The sequence below is a fragment of the Parasteatoda tepidariorum genome, chromosome 5 (genome assembly GCF_982258835.1).
Source record: "Parasteatoda tepidariorum strain Cologne lab strain chromosome 5, Ptep-v5.0, whole genome shotgun sequence".
Classification (NCBI taxonomy): Eukaryota; Metazoa; Arthropoda; class Arachnida; order Araneae; family Theridiidae; genus Parasteatoda; species Parasteatoda tepidariorum.
The window spans coordinates 118,663,504-118,683,033 of NC_141759.1; the positions used below are offsets into that span (position 1 = coordinate 118,663,504).

Here is a 19,530-nt window from a genome sequence, read left to right on the forward strand (position 1 = left end):
TGCCCGAAATGGATTTGCACATGGAAAAACTGTATAGATTAACAAGGGAAATTATTTAGCAAAGGAATTTTTAGTAAATAATTCTAACCACGGATTTGCCCGAAATGGATTTGCACATGGATATATTTTCTATTTGGACATGGATATATTTTCTAAACATTTTTTTTGTTAATTTTTATGATTTTCCCATGTGCAAATCCATTTCAGGCCAAAATTCATTGCCAAAATTATTCACTAAATAATTTCTTTGTTATTTTATGTAATTTTTCCATGTGCAAATCCATTTCGGGCAAATCCGTGGCTATAATTATGTACTAAAAAATTTTTTCTTTGTTAATCTTTCCATGTGCAAATCCATTTCGGGCAAATCCGTGGTTAGAATTATTTACTAAAAATTCCTTTGCTAAATAATTTCCCTTGTTAATCTATACAGTTTTTCCATGTGCAAATCCATTTCGGGCAAATCCGTGGATAAATTTGTTTGCTAAAAATTTCTTTATTAATTTATACAATTCCATGTGCAAATCCATTTTGGGCAAATCCGTGGTTAAAATTATCTGCTAAAATTTTTTCTTTGTTAATTTTTCCATGTGCAAATCCATTTCGGGCAAATCCGTGTTAAAAATTATCTATTGAAAAGAATTTTTTCTTTGATAATTTAAATAATTTTTCTATGTGCTAATCCATATCGTGCAAATCCGCGGCTAAAATTATTTGCAAAGCAGGCAATTTATGTTTCTCTTTTCTATTTTATATTTTTTCTTAAATAAACATCTATCTTCTAAAACTATTTATGATCAATTTTTAAAATTATCCAGTATAATATTACCTTGTGCACATCCATTTCGGGCCCATCCTTGGTAACTAACAAATCAAAACTCAGAATAACAAATCACTTCAGCAGTGCAGTAAGAACGACACTTTAGAACCCTTTTGTTACACTCAATTTGCGCTTTTGTTTTCATCTTTTGTTTTCATATTTTGTAATCTGGCAATCTTTCTGCGAAAACATTTTTAAATCATTCTTGAAAAATAACTGTCCATGTAAGTTGTTATGATTTTGCTACTCGCTTTATAGTCCCCCCTTTTTAATGTTTTTTCTTTTTATTTTATTTTTTCTTTTTATTTTATTTTATTATCTGTTTTTACATCTTATATTTACTTTTTATGATCTATTTTTATGTAGTTATTTTATAAAAAAATTTTTTGAGTGCTCCTCACACTATTGTATTAATATATTTTGCTTTGGCTTTATTGATACAATATCAGAAAGCACTCTGTTTTGCGGATATAATTGTGTGGGCTGAAGAAAAGATTATATCTTTTTTTTCCGGCTTTTTTTCCGGTTTTTTAATTAACATTTCACTTTTTTTTTTTTTTTTTTAATAAAATGTTGTTTGTTGTTTTTTTTACTTATTATTTCCCACCCCCTTTTTTTCATATGTCTATAATTTTTCTTTGTTTTATTCTTTATTTTGAACTTATATATATATATATATATATATATATATATATATATATATATATATATATATATATATATATATATATATATATAACATAAAAAGCTTCAATTAATCTTTTATGTTAGTTTCTTTGCTATAAAACTTCATCCTAATTAATTATTCTAATCGAAATACTTTCTCACATTTTTAAAAGCCACATCCTGTTCTTAAATCTATTTTTGGCTCAACTATGCATGGAATTAAGAGCAGGACAATTTTCCCTTTGCTCTGTGTGGGAAACGTTCGATCTATCTCATAAACCAATAGCAACTACTAAGATTTCCCTCTTTCCCTAAATTAAGACATTTTACGGATTTTACTTTGCAAGATTTTCCCTAACATATAACCAAGGAGCGCAACTTTTCGTGTGCACTTTTACTCATTCTCATGATTGCTCTTGTCTAATAATTAATAAATAAATTTTGTACCCTCCTTCCCGACCTATGACCTGTTTTAATCCTTCCACTCGGCAACGACGTTATAAGTCGCCAGGATTGAACGGTCGGGAAGGGGTACAGTTCCTACGGTACATTAAAGATATTAAATATCTCATTTGAAAATAAATAAATCAACTTAGGAAGAGGGTACATCAAAAATATGGAATAACTTCAAATCATTTTTTCAAATGGACATTTGGTAAATAAGCAGTCAAATTCTTCTTCAACTTATGGCAATAATTAATTCACCCAGTATCATCAAAAAAATAAACTCTTCAAAACTTTTTGCTTATTATAAATTATACCTACGCACAGTGGAACAAAACGATCATCGGTTTTCCATATGTCTATGCTGCATATTTTGTCTACGTTCCTGAGACTGCTAGAAAGCTGAGCTTCAATTTCCTTCCTTGGACTAAAAAGAAAAACTGCATCGAACCCCTGATAATTAAAATGTTTTTATTGAAACCCTATCCCTTGGAGAAAGCACTGATTTTGCCACTCTTAAGTGCTGAGCTGGATCTTATCGTCGATGAATTGTTTTCACACCCCGGAATGGTTTACGATGGTCTCCTTAGATGTTCGACACTCAAAAGAAAAATAAGCTTCAATTTCTCCTTCACTACTGGTGTTAATTTACGATTCATCTTAACGAAGAAACAAATATTTTCCCTAGCAGCTCTCGTCTTTGCTTTTGGAATTGTGTTCACGGAATTTCAACGCACCTTCATCTCTGATGTTGTGGTTTTCAAAATATCTTGGACTAATTCGAACTTTTTCATGTATCCTTTTGTGTTTTTTTTTTTTTTTTTACAATTCTCATAAAACAATTTCTTGAAGTTTTATTGATTATTATTTAAAAAAATTTTTTATCATTTTTGATGTTTCAAAGTGAAACTACTTTTTATATATTAATCGTATTTACTGTTGAAATTTTTTTTTCTTGAAATTTTTATTTTTAGTGAATTGATTTTCATAAGAAATGTTTCGAGAAATTATTTTAAAATTTATTGTTTTATGTGTTACAGCTTCTATGATTTATTGATTAGTTGAATTTATGTTTTTGTGTTACTGTAGTGTTTAGGATTAGGATGTAAATGCCATTAAAGAAAAAAAAAATTCTCTTCTAAATTCAACTACAATAATTATTGATATTGATTTTTGGTATAGATATTGATATATGAATGCAATTACGGTGTGGCAAAAATTAAATCAAGAAATGTTAAAACTAATACAAATAGTTTGGAAAAATGAATAAAATACTTGTTGTTAGAATTTAAATTGAAGTGTAACCAGACATTAATGCTTTAGTCCAACGTTGGTAATTAGTTCATAGCTCTGTTCGAACTCAGTAATTTCCATAAACAAATCGTTTCTTTACTTCTGAACTTTAATTCCAGCATACAGAAAGGAAAATGATCAAACACAAATTGAAAAATTTAGTAACCAAATACATTTCAAAAACATGTTTAAAATAGAAATAAAAAAATTTGAATTCCCTAACAATTGTGACAAATTAAATTATCAATTAAGATCTCTGCACAAAAATTACTTTAAAAAAATATCCGAACTAAAATTCTTGAAAAAAAAATTATGTCCAAAAAGAAAAAATGAAAGATATAAATGAAAAAATAAGAAAATAAAAGGTAATTTGCAAATTAACCAAACTTGCACTTCAGATTAAAAATAAGGAAAATAGCTAGGTCAGTCAAATTTTAAAAACTGATTTACCTTAATACCATATTAAATTTGAAAGCTTTGTTTTGGATTTCAATTAGCGATAAATTGTGTTAAACGGGTTGTAATGTAAAATCTGAGAAGACTGATCATCTTTTCTGATTATAAAAGCAATTTGTCTTTACAATTTTCCTGAAATCCGGGTTAATAATTGCAATAAAAATACCAAGAAAGAAAATAAAAGTACAAATAAATAAATATAAAGAAAGTAGAAAGAAAAGAAAGTAGAAAGAAAAATAAGAGAGAAAAGGAAAAGAAAAAATTTTACAGAAGGTAAATTTTGGACATCAAAAAAAAAAAAAAAATTTCAAATAGCAGAATTGAAAATGATCTTGTGTTTTCTAATAATCTTGAGACTAAATATGATAATGGTGCGTAACATTGTCAAAATTATGTTGACAGAATTGTGCAAATCCAAGAAAATTAATAAATTCCTAACTTCAGGTGATTTTGAAAAAAAAAAAAATTCAAATATTTTGCTATTAAAGGGACAAAAAATGAAAGGTAAATAAAGTGAAATAAAGACAATATTGAAATCTTGGACTTCAGAATAACAACCACTGTGTCATTTTTGTTTTCAAACAAGGTAAACAATACTCAAATCTAATTTCAGATTGAAATTTTTCTTGTAAAAATGTTTTTTGTGTTTTACATTTTAAATTACACATTTCTAACACATGTTAATAAATTTTTGTCATCTTGATTGAAGAGTTAACTTAAATAGTGTTTTTATGAAGAATACTTCTTATAGTGAAAAAGCTGTGTTGTGATTTTTAAAAAGACTTTTGAAACTGAAAAAACTGTTAAGTCAAAAAAACTGTTGAAAATGAAAATTTTAAATTTGCTGATGATGCTACTACAGATTTTTAATTGTGTTAAAATTTTTACAATGAGAACATACGTAAATGTTTTATAATTTATATTACTTTTATATATTGTTACCATTACAAATTTGGTTATTTTATTTGTACTTCTACCATAGGGAAGATTTTGCAAATGGATAATTTCAAAATTTTTGGATTCTAATTAGACAATTTTGGCGAAGGGGGATGTAACATAAAAAGCTTCAATTAATCTTTTTATGTTAGTTTCTTTGCTATAAAACTTCATCCTAATTAATTATTCTAATCGAAATACTTTCTCACACTTTTAAAAGCCACATCCTGTTCTTAAATCTATTTTTGGCTCAACTATGCATGGAATTAAGAACAGGACAATTTTCCCTTTGCTCTGTGTGGGAAACGTTCGATCTATCTCATAAACCAATAGCAACTACTAAGATTTCCCTCTTTCCCTAAATTAAGACATTTTACGGATTTTACTTTGCAAGATTTTCCCTAACATATAACCAAGGAGCGCAACTTTTCGTGTGCACTTTTACTCATTCTCATGACTGCTCTTGTCTAATAATTAATAAATAAATTTTGTACCCTCCTTCCCGACCTATGACCTGTTTTAATCCTTCCACTCGGCAGCGACGTTATATATATATAAATATATATATATAAATATATATATATACATGTGCATATATATAAATATATATATATATATATATATATATATATATATATATATATATATATAAAAGAATATATGTATAAAATATGTATATATATGTAAAATATGTATATAAAATGTGTATATATATGTATAAAAGAAAGAAACTTAATACCTGTCAAACCATTTTTGTCAGAATAGTCCAGTACAACTCCATTCGTTGCCATAATTTCAATGACGTCATTAGCATTGTTTGCAGCAGCCCATAAAATTGCATTCCTTCCACTGGCATCAGCAATGTAATAAATGAAAGATCTCGATAAAAATGTTTCCACAACTTTCTAACAAAATATACAAAACAATTCTTAAAAATTTCAGTATCTTCAAAAACAAGGTGTTGAAAAGAGATTTAACTTGAACTTTAAATGCATCGTAAATATTTAATAACTTTAAATACACTGAGGAAAATTCACAAAAATTAAAATTTCTCAGCTGTATCTACAACATGTTAATTCAAAGACAGTTGTTACACTTAAACTTTTAAAGTTAGTGAGAAGGAAACTTACCATAATTATACATCTGATTCATTGTAAATGTTTCTTTTAAATTTTTTTTATACACTAAATCATGAAAAACATTATTTTTAATTGTTATTACACTAAATTTTTATTTTTAAGAAGGGTGAAAATAATTAGAAATTATTATTTTAAGAAATAATACTTAAAGTTTTTTTTTTTCATTATGCCTACCATTTTTATTATCCATATACAAAGGACTCACTTAAGTCCATACTTACCCTCTTAACTTTTGCCTGGATGCAGCAAGTTATAAAAGCAGTGTCTAGGTATAATAAAGTGGTTATGCTCTACAAAACCAGAGCTTGTAATTAACATATTTAGCTTGTTTGACAAAATAACATATTTAGCTTTCTTAAGAGATTTGATTAGGGAAGCATATAATTTAGTTTTACTTGATCCATTATATTTATAATCCCATCAATAAATATGATTAGAAATATATAAATTTAAAAAATGATAATTTTAAAATATGATTGCCTAATTTGAATAAACATAAAATGATATGTATACCTGATTATGTTTTACTGAGTAACATGTATAGCTGCCAACATGAATAGGAAAAAAATCCAGTAGATTTCATCAAATTAAATAAATTTCGAGATAATGTACTAATATTTTATACATATGGAATTTTAGAAGTTTTTATAGTCATCAAAATAGAAAAACTGCTATGTTTTGCAGTTATGATTGACATTAAATGAACTTCATTGAAACTAATTATTATAAGTGAGGCTCGCATCCATATTTATTAGTAATATTTACTTAAATATTTAAGCAAGTAATAATCTGTGCAAAATTTTTATTTTCATAGGGAACTTACTCAATTTTAGGAATTTTCTAAAATGTATAAAAACCATCAGAATTTTTATTAAACCAGTAGACCAGGGGAGACTTGCAAAATCGAGTAATCTCCTGGAAAATCCAGTAGAGTTGGAAACTATGAATATGGTAGGTAATTGTTGTAACTCTAAAAAAATTAATTTAATAATGTTTAAAACTAAAATAATCTGTAAAATGTTTACAAAAATAAGGGTTAAGTTTTAAATTCTTTATTGGTCCCTAATTACATATCTTCGTTTTTTAAAACAGAGAAAAATATTTTTTTAAAACAGACATTCATTAACATACAAATAAAACACGCAAATTGAAAATTTATTTTTCTTCAGAAAAAGTAATAATTTATTTTAAAACTAGAACTCTACTTTGCATTAATTTAAGTAAGAATTTCATCTAGAGAAATATAATTGCTCTTTTTGACAAATTTCAAATATATTTCTGTACTGAGAAAGTTTTAATTTAAAATACAAGTTCAAAAATCCAAACAGAGTTAAATATGTTTAAAAAATATAACCATATCAAATTATGAGGAAAACTTAGCATTTATATTATGTATTTACTACTTGGCATTTATACCATCATCATACTATACTATATATAAGGCATTCATACTTAATATTGGCATTTATGCCAAAAATACTATATCTAAGTATGAGGGGAAAAAATAGCTTAATAAATAAAAAAAACCTACATAAATTATAAAAATAATACCAAATGCAAGAGCAAAAATTTAAGAATTTCTAAACTTTAGTTAATTAAAATAATGAGGGAAATAGAAGATGAAATAAGTAAAGAACTTATAAATGAACAAAGAAATACGTTTCAAAAATGCCATCATGCTGATAATGAGAAAAACAGATATTTTGAATTCAGTTAAAATGTTTTAGCCTTATATAGATGTAAGAAAATCACAGCTACACAAATGACAAAAATAACCCTCAGAACCCAAAATAGCATTCAGCATTTCTTAGTTTTAATTATTACGTAAATTTATGGAGAAAAAATATGCTAAAGTAAGCAAGTAACATATCTATGAACATTGTGAATATGTAGAAATACAATAAATAAAATGTAAATGAATTTCTTACAGCATAATTATGAAAAGCAGCATAAGGTAAAGGAGTTGCACCAGAGTCATCAGCACTAGTGTAAAGGCTCTTTTTCAATAAAATATCAGCCTTATCAGCAAAGCCTAATGCACAAAAATATGCATCATCAACTATAATGACATAAAAAGATATTGCCAAATAATAATGCTTAAGACTTAACTAGTTAGTGAAAACTTGACATAGAAAAATTTATCTATCCAAAGTTGATCAAGATTTGGCAAAATGATTTTTGAAAAAAATCAGTTATCAATCAAAGTCCTGTAATCACATTGCTTAATATCAAATAAAAACCATTTTTTAAGTAAAATGCTTAGATTTCTAACTAAAATGGATAAGACTATTATACGATTATTACAAACTAATCCTTGATTGAAAACAACCATAGTTATTTTTATTCAAGCTCAACATCTTCATGAATTTATATATGCAAAGACTTACAATTTGTTAGTTAGATTTCAAATCAAGAAAAAATTATTTAAAATCAGGAAATATAAAAAATAAACTCTTCCAATTTTCACATGACAGAGCAAATCAATCTTCCTTATTTACATATTTACATGGATGTAACTGAAATATGTATAAGTATTAAACAGCAAATTATTACATATATATATATAATCAACAAACTGCAAAAAACTTTTTTTAAACTTGAATTTAACTTCTTGCCTCTGGAATATATTTGGGAAAAATGCGCCAAAAAAGAAAAAAATGTCTCTTTAATTTTGCTTCCTAATATCATCAACATGTTAGAAATAGATCATTTTTTTATAAAAACAAAATTTTAAGTGAAATAACTACCATGTTCAATATTTTCACATGAATGGGAAATGTTAATGTACAGTAATTTTTTTCAAATTACAGCAAAATAAATCGAATGCCATAAATTTCAAGATAAATATAATAAACTAATAGAAAAATATTATCTTTTATATCAACTGTCATGAATTCCATCCAAGAGAAGAACAGCAGAATTTGAAAAAAAATCTGACAAATGGCTGAAAACAACAGAATCTTTCTCAGGAAAATTCAAAAACAAGTATCACCATCCAATGGAAAAATGGTAAATTACATATTATGCATTGGAATTGAAACACCGATTTTTCTCTTGCACGAACTCAGGCCAGCATTCTAAAATTGGCGCATTTGCCTTACCCGAACAGAGTTCATGCATTACAGGCAAAGGGTTAAGTTATCAAGTGAATATTTTAGATTTAAATAAAAATTATTTATAAATGTTTTTGTATAAAAACATTTATAAGATTAATATTATTGATCATATAAAGATGTGTAGACATTTAAACAAATTAAGAAAACACTAATAAATTCACATTACAATTACTGAATGGCCTATGTTAAATTTTTATTAAAATCTGTAATTTGGTCAATCTTTCTTTAATGAAAAAAAATTCATTATTTTTGAAATGAAAATGCAACAAGTATTGAAACTAAACATTTTTGTTAAAAGTAAAATGTTCCTACATTCATCCTATTTTATAATTCAAAAATTATTAAATGTTTAAATTCAATTATTTTTTTATATAAAATGGACAAAAATATAAATTGCATAATTTAGAATTGAAAAATCTGTAACATAAAGTTTCTTTCTGTATTTGCTAAATGTTAAAAGATTGGAAGCTCCTCAATTCATTCTTTTTTTAAGATCTTGCCATTAAAAGATATTCAGGTTTTTTTTCTTTCCATAAAACAATTTAAGAGTGCAGCAAATTTCCATGAAGAATGTGGTAAAGTCATGATACAATAAAAAGTCTCAAATTTTTTACTTCATTATATAGGGCAGTTAATCAGGCATCTCAACTCTCATAATTAAAAAGAAAATCTCTATTAGTCCTTATTAAATCAAATTATTCAAAGGGAGACTAAAATTTCAAAGTGCTGCTTGTTGACTGCTCTATGAGTGCAAGAATCCAGCACAGTATAAGCGCATGCAGATCCACGAGTCATTGAAATGATTGGTGCTTCTACACGATAAGTATAATGGTACACAAGAACAGACTATGGCTCAATGAGTTGTGAAAATCATTAGTAAAACATTGTGAAAACCACGCTTTTTGTTACCTGTAGTGACAATCAATGTGGCAAAGAAAAAATTTAATTTAGGAAAAGAAAAAATTAAGCAATTTTTACAAACACCCAATCTAAAAAGCATCTTTAAGTACTTTTTAAAAACGTTCTGTCCCCTGTCTTTATTCATCGATCAATATGCCCATTGAAATTCTTCTTTATGTTCGTAGAAAAAACAAAAAAATTCAAAACAAAAAGAGCTTTGGACAATTAAGGTTTTGAAGTAGAACTGGTCAAGTGCCTGCATTAGGTAAAAGCAAGAATGTAATTTGATACAATAGAAATGAGATTAATAAGAAAAAGACTTTTGTTCATACATATTTAAAGTTTGGTTATAATTTTGCTTACATACATCTGCTGACGAGATTTTTTTCATGTTGGATATTCCCATGCTTCAAAGAATGCATAATACCTTCTTTTCGTGTTCCCTTTGTGATTTATTGTGTTTTTGAAACAACATAAATTGCGTATTTGGAAATTTTATAAAGCTTAAGCTGAATTACTGGACAAGTGAATTTTGTTATTTTAGTAATTAGTTATAGGATGCACTCTATTCAATGAGGAAAACAAAAAGTCCAACTAAACACGTTAATTGATATATAGGTAAAAAACGAAAATTGTGGTTGCTTCTTTGGAGAGACAAAACTGATTTTTGAAGACAAATTTAGCACCAAATTGGGTTAAAGCTACACTTTTTGCTCAATGAACAAAGTTCATTGAGCAATGGTCATTAGTTCATTGAACATTAGAAGCTTTGGAACAGCTGAGAGCAATTTTGAAGAAATATATATATATTTTTTCATTTTTGAGCAGAAAGAGCCAAAATTTTGTTTTAAAGTATTTTGAGCAGCTGTTCCAATTCAAAAAAGAAAACTTACACGAAAAAGTACTATGCAAATGCTATTATAATATACATGCTGCTGTGCTGGAGATTTTTTGCTACTGGTATGAAGGTAAGTGAGCTATTGTAGAGTCCCTTACTAAAGACATATAAGTCATACTACAAATGTGCCTAATCATCATAAAAAAATTTTCCTGTGTTTATTTGTGCAACTTAGATTAGTTTAAAAGTTTTCTTTGAACTGTGTCCCCTCACAGTACAAAAACAAATTACACCATATAAAATTCTTTTAACATTGTTAACAATTGTTTGACATGAGTTTTAATTATTAAAATGTAAATTGAGCAACAAACGCAATGCATGAAAACAATAATAGTAAATAACTCACAAGACGGAAATACAGTTTAAATTCATTTTTAAATCAATTTTTACCTTTCTTAGCAGCTCAATGTAGAGGTGTGCAAATACATTATCTAATATATCTGTGTTGCATGTTTCCTTTGAAACCTAAAAAGGGAAAAAATTGAAAGAAATTTAAAAATAACAGTCAACTATATATTGGCAATTGGTTCAAAGAAAATATGAAACTATTGTCAACTTAGTAAACTAATAAATTAAAACAACAACTTTTCTCAGAAAAATTCTTATGAATTGTTAGAAATTACAGAAGAGGATCACATTTTTCAAAAAAATTAGACATACTTTTTTGCTAATACTCCTAAAAGAACAGCTAAGCATGAATCTTTAAAGCTTGTTTTTGTTGTTTGCAATAATGGATACAATGTGAGAATAGCACAGTTTTGTGTGGCAAACAATATTAATATCTAAAATATCATCAGAAAGTTGTGATTAAAACTTTATTTAAATTAATTTCTATCAGCAATTTTTATAAATAATTCAGGGCAATATCTTTTTGTCTCTGTTTCAGTGTTGCTGATTAATTTCCTAATTTAATACTCTATAATTAAATAATAAATTTTCTATCAGATATTAAAAAATTTAGATGTTGTTATTCCAATACGGAAATTATAAAGAACTAGTGGGCTGCGCCCCCTGCTCGCTGACGCTCGCCAACCCCGGAAAATTACTACGCAATCTTATATGGTTCGCTTCGCTCGCTACTAACTTAGATACATTGCAAATTCACAAAATTCTAAGAATTCAAAACAATCATTTAAATCCATATAACAACTTCTTTTTTTAAAAAAAATTACATCTTTTTAGTAAATACTAAGTCATTAAAATAAATTTGAATTCAAATAAATGACATGTAATTCGTTAAACCTATTAGAAATGTGCTATAGTATAAAATCCTAAGATAAAATTTCTGAAACTGATATCTCTTTAAAATGGTTAAAATTTTGGCTATAATTAAGTCTATTAAAAATTGAAATAAGTGAATTGCAATGGAAAAACTTGCATAAACAAAACATTGAATTTCGGAAGAAATCACATTTGGTGAGATACAATTTTCCGAGAAACTTAAGACCAACCTAAAGCTCAACCAAGCAGTAAAATCCACTGGAAAACCCTGGGCTAACATCCAAAACAGTTGGAAGAAATTTTGTCACAGTCCTCGTAAGAAGGCTGTGGCAAACTTCAGACTCTCAACAGGCCATGACTGCTTGGCAGAGCACCTCAACAGAATAGGTATCCTTCCATCTAGCGAATGCCAAATCTGCAATTCGGGAACGATGAACTCAGACCACTTGCTTGTATGCCTTTTACTGGACAAACAATCCCAAGAGCGGGGTGATCTGTGTAAACTTTACTGGGATGCCAGAGATCACATGAACTCTCTGTAAAGACTGCTCCTCATTCTTCACTGTATATATATATTTTTTTCTTACTTTAATTTTTTTCTATGTGTTCTTTTTGTATTAATATGTGTTTGTTATGTGTTTTCTTTGTTTGTTATTGTAATTTTGTTCCTTTTTACTCCTTGTTTAAGTCCACTTAAAGTTGAACATTGTATATGGATTAATATTTCCAATAAAGCCATATGTAACAACAACATTTGGTGAGAATGCTCTCTCTTGTCAAAAAATACAAAGTAAACTGACCTCAAATAAAACTCAATGGACTTCGAATCAAATAATGAAGGAAACTACTATCACGTTTAACACAAAAGGAAGATTTATTAACTAAACAATAAAATTACAGCATCGCAGTTCCAAAAAAGAAATATCACACTCACTAAAAAAAAAAAAAAAAAAATTCATTCTAAATAGTTACCATAGCAACCACAAAACTCTTCTCGTTACCATCTATAAACTGATATATAATAAATAAATTATTTAACAAAAAATACGTTGCGCATAAGCACATAATATTTTACACTCTGGTTATTTCAGTTTCCGTTTTTAAAAGCGCTATATGTTGAGCCACCTCTCCATGTGACATTCTTAGCCGCAATGATTGGTCGATTTTCTAGCGCTGCCATTCGGGGAGTTGTAATGAGGCTTTTTTTTTATCGCCGTGTAAGAGAAATATATATATAGATTTTTTTATTACTTTTCTGTTTCTGTATTTTAATTTAATCTAATCTTCTTAATAAAAAAAAATCTAAAGTTTTTGTTGACATCACATATCTAGGGGTCTGTCCAGGCCTAATTTACTACCTCTTAGCGGTACCTTCACAAATTCAACTTCAGAAAAAATGGTATTTTAACGCAATACTTTTTCTTAATTGTATTTTTGTATCCCGTGAGAAATGATAAATCCATATTTTCATCACATTTTTGTGTTAATTTTTCAACATAATTTTTACGAATTATGTCTAAATTTTTACAAAATAGGTATCTCACAGAAAAACCTAGACAGATTTCTGATATCAGTCTATATTAGTAGCTCCTGGACAGGTATTATTCACAATCTGTACAAAAAATTAAAGATAAAAAACAGCCTTAATTTAAATTTTTTTAAATGTTTTAAAATTACCAGAAAGCGAACTATTCAATGTTTCCAGCACCTACAGCAAGATGTAATGCTGATCTACCCTCATAATCTTGCCAACTTATAAGACTTTCTTCCTTCTAAATTAATTCATAAAGCAAATATGTAGTTTTAGAAGAACACAGGAGAAAGTAAACATCAACAAAAATAAATAAGACTCTCTCATAATTTTGCCAATTTATAAGATTTGCTTATTTCTCCTAAAGAAAAAATATGTACTTTTTTTTAAAAAAATAGATCAAAGTGAAGTAAGTATTTTTTAAAGTTGTTCATAAAGTCATTAGATATTTTTAAATGAACACAGAACAAAGTGAACATATACAGAAATAAACAGAATTCTCAAAATAAATAAAAATATCTCCTCAGAATCTTGCCAATTTATCGACTGCCGCCTTTCTCCTAAATTAATTAAATTAATACATATTTTTTAAATGAACATAGAACAAAGAGAATGCTTGGAAAAAAAACTGAATTTGCTAAATTAATAGAATTGTCTCTCAATCTTGCCAACATATATGCATATATGAATATAGGTTATAGTTTTATATATATATATATATATATATATATATATATATATATATATATATATATATATATATATATGAATATAGGTTATAGGAAGTTAAAAGGCACATAAAAGGAAATATATATCTTTTAAACACAAGGAAGTGAAAAAAGAATCTCAAAATAGATTTTTTTTTCTGCTTCATAATAATTATTAATCACAAACTTTAAGAAAAGTGAGACGGGAACAGTAGGCCTTGGCCCTCCAGGGGCTGTCATGTCACTAAGTTCAGTTTAATCATTATTTATAAGAAATCCCCCCTTTCTTAAATTTATTCATGAAGTGAAAAAAATATCTATTTTTTAGGAAAACACTAAATATAAAAAATATAAATAAAGTTCACAAATATTAATTTTTGATTACACATCGCTGGCACCAAAATCACAAATTCCTCAATTATTAACACAGCAGATTTGTATTTTTACCACGGCGCAAAAGATATATTGTTGACATTTACAACAAATGACAAATTAAATCAAGGACTTTTTTCTTTCTTTTAAATTAGTGAATTTATTCATAAAGGGAAAATTAATTCCGTTTATATGTTAAGAATAAATTGAGTATTAATAACAATAAATAGAGTCCAATTATCCATTTTGTTTATGTAGGATTTTCAAATTATCAGTCATGCGGGGATAACATCTCTGTTAAATTTTGAGAAACAAGGAAAACAACTGACCAAGAGAATTTCAACACAATCCAATGCTCTAGAAGTAGGATTTGTAACGGCCCAATGAAGAGGTGTTTTACCCTGATCATGCATAGATTAGCATCCTACAAAAAAAGTATTTTAAAAGTAATAAACAAGTAATAAAGTTTATAGTGAGATTAATAAAATCAAAGATACTCAAATTTCAAACAGAATAGAAATTTACCATAATTTCCTGTTTTATCCACGAAGGTGGACAATCTGTAAGGGCAGAAATTTCAGTTAATAAATTCAGTTCTGTTAATAAACACCACTGCCATATAATCTGTGGATTATATGGCAGTTTGTTTATTGCACCAATCTACTTTTAATAATGTAAATAAAAAAATATACAATGTAACTTTAATAAAAAATGTGAAAAAATTGAGTATGTGAATTCGGAGATGAGAACCAGAGCCTGATTGAAGAGTTTTTCGAGGGAAAATATATTTTACCAATGTTCTTCTTCGCAACTCCAAACTTGCGTATGGGTGATTCTTTCTAAACATGACAATTTTGACCAAATTTTTTTTTCAAATTTAAAGTCTTCAAAATTATCTAAAAATTTTTTTGTATGCTTCTTTAGTTACACTTATTAATATCTTACAGGCAGCAGTGTAGTTTATTGACATTTGCTTGAGAAACAAAATACAATAGAAATTCATCATATCTTGAATGCCAGGAAAATGACAGATTAGTTTTGAAGTTTAAAAAACAGTAATTTTAAGTTAATAGTAAGTAACTCATCTTAGGCCTTTATGTTAGATGAACCTTAAATTGTTTAAATTAATTATTTTTATCCACCGTAGGAAGAATCAAAAAATTTTTTTGTTGTTGCTGATATGTACAGAAAAAAATTGTGTATAATAATCAATTATTAGATAAATAAATAACTTTGATTACACTCAAGCATATTACAATCATACATAAGCTTGGTATTAGGTTAATATTTGCTTTCCCTCCTTACTGTATTAGCAGTTAAAAAAAAATTCTGGTAACACTTTAATGTTCTGGCATTCATAAGCCAGGATAATGACAAATCCACCATTTTATAGCATATAACTTTACTTTAATTTAATATTTTGGCTTAAGACGTTTATATTCTGCTGAAAACAGGATTTCTTAAAATAACTCACATAAATCTATGTAGTTCATGTTATTAATGATTTCAAAAAGCCAAGAAAATGACAACACAAAAACCTACTCACCTTGAAAAAATTTTTTTAAATAGATTTCGAAGCAGAAAATTGGTTCTTTAGTCATGCAACAAGACATGTTTATATAGCAATCTATAGGAGACTAATCATATAGGAGACTAATCAATCCATTAACATAAGATATTGATTGCTGGCTCTATCTATTTTGGTTATAAACCACTAACTAAAAGTAGCCAAGAAAATGACAGATGTTCTTGAGACAAACAAATTATTGATAGAAAAAGTTATTTTAAACCAAGTTTTTGTAAATAACACCCTCTGCGTATATTCTAGAAATGCTTACACTGGTTGAGATTAAAAAAATTAGATATTGAGAAATTTATGGGAAGTTTTGAAGCTAGTTATTACTGGAAACATTGTTTAGGACATACCATGAAAATGACATTTTGAAGTTCAATTAAATTTTTTAACTTTACAAAACAGTCAATGCTAGTGCAAAGTCATTTTAAAATGCTAACAGCATCGATAAAGAGATCGATCAATCTCTTTAGAAAACTTTTATTACCAGAAGAGCTTGCTATATGTATGGGCAATGGCATCCTTGCTAATAATCAAAATAATTGTAAGCAGTATAAAGCAATGGTAGAAGTTAAAAAATTTGACAAAGTAATTCCCCAAACCAATGAGTAAAGGGCCGGGATAACCTGGTTGGTAGGGCACAGGTCCTATGTCCAAGAGTTCGTGTGCTCGATCCCAGGCAGGCCGAAGATGTCCTGTGTAGTAAATGGAGACTGATGCAGGTTAAATCTGTCGAGTCACAAAGTCCTCCATGTTTCCAAAACAAATCAATATCTCTGGGGGTACTGATCCAGGAGTTTCCTTGTCTTAAGGATTGGTTTCAAAATTACAAGGCTATGGAGTTGAACATAGGTAGTCATAAATAAACAATGAGTATGATCCGTGGTGGCTCAGGGGGTAGAGCTCTAGCCTTCTAATGAGATGAACCGGGTTTGAATCTCAGCGATGGCTCGTCGATACGAATTCCGCATCTGGCTCATACTCAACACAATGTTGATGTGAAATATCCTAGGTGATAAGACAGATCACAGGTTAGAGTCTCCTAGCTATCAAGCTAACCGTGGGAGGTTTTCCTCTCCATGTATCCCGAATGTATGTATTACCAGTAGTATCGATTATCTGTAGTACGAAATCCCCACGAATTACAGGAGGAAGTAGCTTGATTGTGGTAAATTTTAAATATTACGAGTTGCCTCGAGCAACAGCATTCTGCCAGATGATAATGAAAACAGTTATTCTTTATTTTGATGGGATAACATGTTTTGCTTAATCTTATAATGTAAGGTAATCCAGAAGCAGAACAAATAATAAATAAACAATTTTAGTGTTATTGTGTTAAAATTTGTGGTAAAGTTTTGAGCAGGATTTTGTACAGTTGTTCAGTATTAATTAATTGCAGCTGATCTCTCCCCATACGTAGAACGGGTATTTAGCTAGTAAATTAATACAAAAACAATGATTTTAGTGAATACTTTCTTAAAGGGGAGACGTCATATGACATCTGGAATATTCAGCCAGTAAAGATGTTTGTGTTTTAACATACTTAGTATGTAATCATTGTTACCAGTATACCATTACAGTTAACAAATAATATTGTGATAAAATAAATGTCACAAAAAATGTTTTTTTCATTTGATTCTAAGAGTTTGCAGTACAAAACATCCGCATCTGGCTCTTACTGAACAAAATGAAGATAACAATATAATGTAATGTAATGAATAACAATATAATATAATGAATATTCAGATGAAGATAAAATTTAAGAAAAGATTAAAAAGTTTTATTCCTCTTACTAGAGTTTGTTTTCCTTTAACTGCTCAGATCTTTTCATCAATTCTTTAAGAGTGTTCATTGAAGCAATGTGAATGTAGGAACCACTACATGTTTGTTTTTAAATTTTCAAGTCAAAAAACCCTTTTGCACCTAAGCGATGATTGTTGATATGCACAGGTCCCACTGTATTCTCAGGGCACTAGTATCAGAAATATACATGTGATTATTTATTTAATTTTTAACTACATCTGCAACAAACAACAGAATAACACATCTAAAACATCGAAACAAACAAAAATTGGCTCACCAAAAATTTAAAAATTAATATTTAACAACGCATTTAATCTTAAACAGGGTCTGAAGTTCATTCTTGCTTAAAAACTTCATTAAGAAAAGCTATTTTCCTTAACAAAGCTGAGCGAATTTTAAGCACATGTCTTTTAAAACAAGTAAATATTTCAAAGAAATATAAAGAAAACACAAGAATTATTGAAGGAAATTAATTATTTTAAGTTAGTTTTTTGGTGATCCTATCTAACGTACATGGTATCTCTTTCTAGACCTTAAAAGCTCAAATAAATATGAAAAATACTCAAGTATTGCAGTAAATTTTTACAATCCAGTTGCGCTATAACCATTTTTAATACTTATTAGTAGTTTGAATTAATCTTAATAATTTTCTCGTGAATACCAATGATGAGTGATGTTGACTGATGGACTTTTTTGGAACTCTCTGCAGTATGCAGTATTTTGCTTATAGCTCACTTATCGTAGAGTGAGAATTTTAATCCCCTGAAGAGGGGGGATGGCTTCCCCTGCTTTAGCAGCTCGATGACCTGAGCGCAGTATCATCAAAAGTTAATTTTTAATTTTTTTAAAAATTTATTTTATTTAATTTTTTTATTTCCTTTTCATTACTTTAGTTGTTGTGGTAGTTCATTTACGTCGCACTAGAGCTGCACAATGAGCTGTTGGTGACGGTCTGGGAAACATCCCTGAGGATGATCCGAAGACATGCCATCACAATTTTGATCCTCTGAGGAGGGGATGGCACCTCCGCTTCGGTAGCCCGACGACCTGCGCGCGAAGTCGAGCACTTTACGGTAGCACAGTTTAACGAGGACCAATACCGCACACGCTCGGTCCCTACGCAGACTGATCCAAGTGGTCCACGCGCACACTGACCGCAGCCAGTGATGCTTGACTTCGGTGATCTGCTGGGAAGCGTGTTTTAACGATCAGTCTACTGCGGGACTTCATTACTTTAACGTGAATAAAGTTTCCTTTACCAAAAAATTATTCGTAATTTTTAAACAGCGTTTAATATTTAATTAAAAGAAATAATTTTAAAGTTTTTATTTCATATTTTTCTAAAATTTCTTTTCCAATATTTTAACGTGAATAAAGTGTTCTTTACCAAAAAATTTTTCTTTTTCTTTTGAAAAGAGCGAATAATAGCTAAGAAGCGGATAAATTTCGGTTCCGATGCTACGCATTTAAATGACCCTATATCTCCCCTAAATATTAAAATATAATTTTCAAATTCGTCCAGAAATTATTTTGTTTAAGTTTATTCTTTTCTTTTTCAATATTTTAACGTGAATAAAGTGTTCTTTATCCGTAAATTATTATTTTTCTTTTAAAAAGAGCGTACAATAGCCAAAAAACGGATAAATTTCTGCTCC

General features: G+C 28.2%; 1 protein-coding gene across 22 annotated transcripts in view; it reads right to left on the reverse strand.

The window, feature by feature from the left end:
• The window catches only part of LOC147810093 (uncharacterized), a 66,477-nt gene extending 47,883 nt beyond the window's left edge, over window positions 1-18,594 (reverse strand). For 15 of the 22 annotated variants that reach the window (XM_087165177.1, XM_087165175.1, XM_087165182.1 and 12 more), the window contains exons 1-5: window positions 18,389-18,530; window positions 17,866-18,044; window positions 14,829-14,923; window positions 11,059-11,133; window positions 5,355-5,520 (exon numbers count right to left, since the gene is read on the reverse strand). In XM_087165177.1, coding sequence (XP_087021303.1) covers window positions 5,355-5,520; window positions 11,059-11,133; window positions 14,829-14,912 — 325 coding nt within the window. In that variant the 5' untranslated portion in view covers window positions 14,913-14,923; window positions 17,866-18,044; window positions 18,389-18,530. Of the gene's footprint in view, window positions 1-5,354; window positions 5,521-11,058; window positions 11,134-14,828; window positions 14,924-15,024; window positions 15,060-17,865; window positions 18,045-18,152 lie in introns of all 22 variants that reach the window. The other 7 variants (XM_087165173.1, XM_087165160.1, XM_087165169.1 and 4 more) reach the window with 6 other exon arrangements.
• Between the last annotated feature and the right edge of the window lie 936 nt (window positions 18,595-19,530).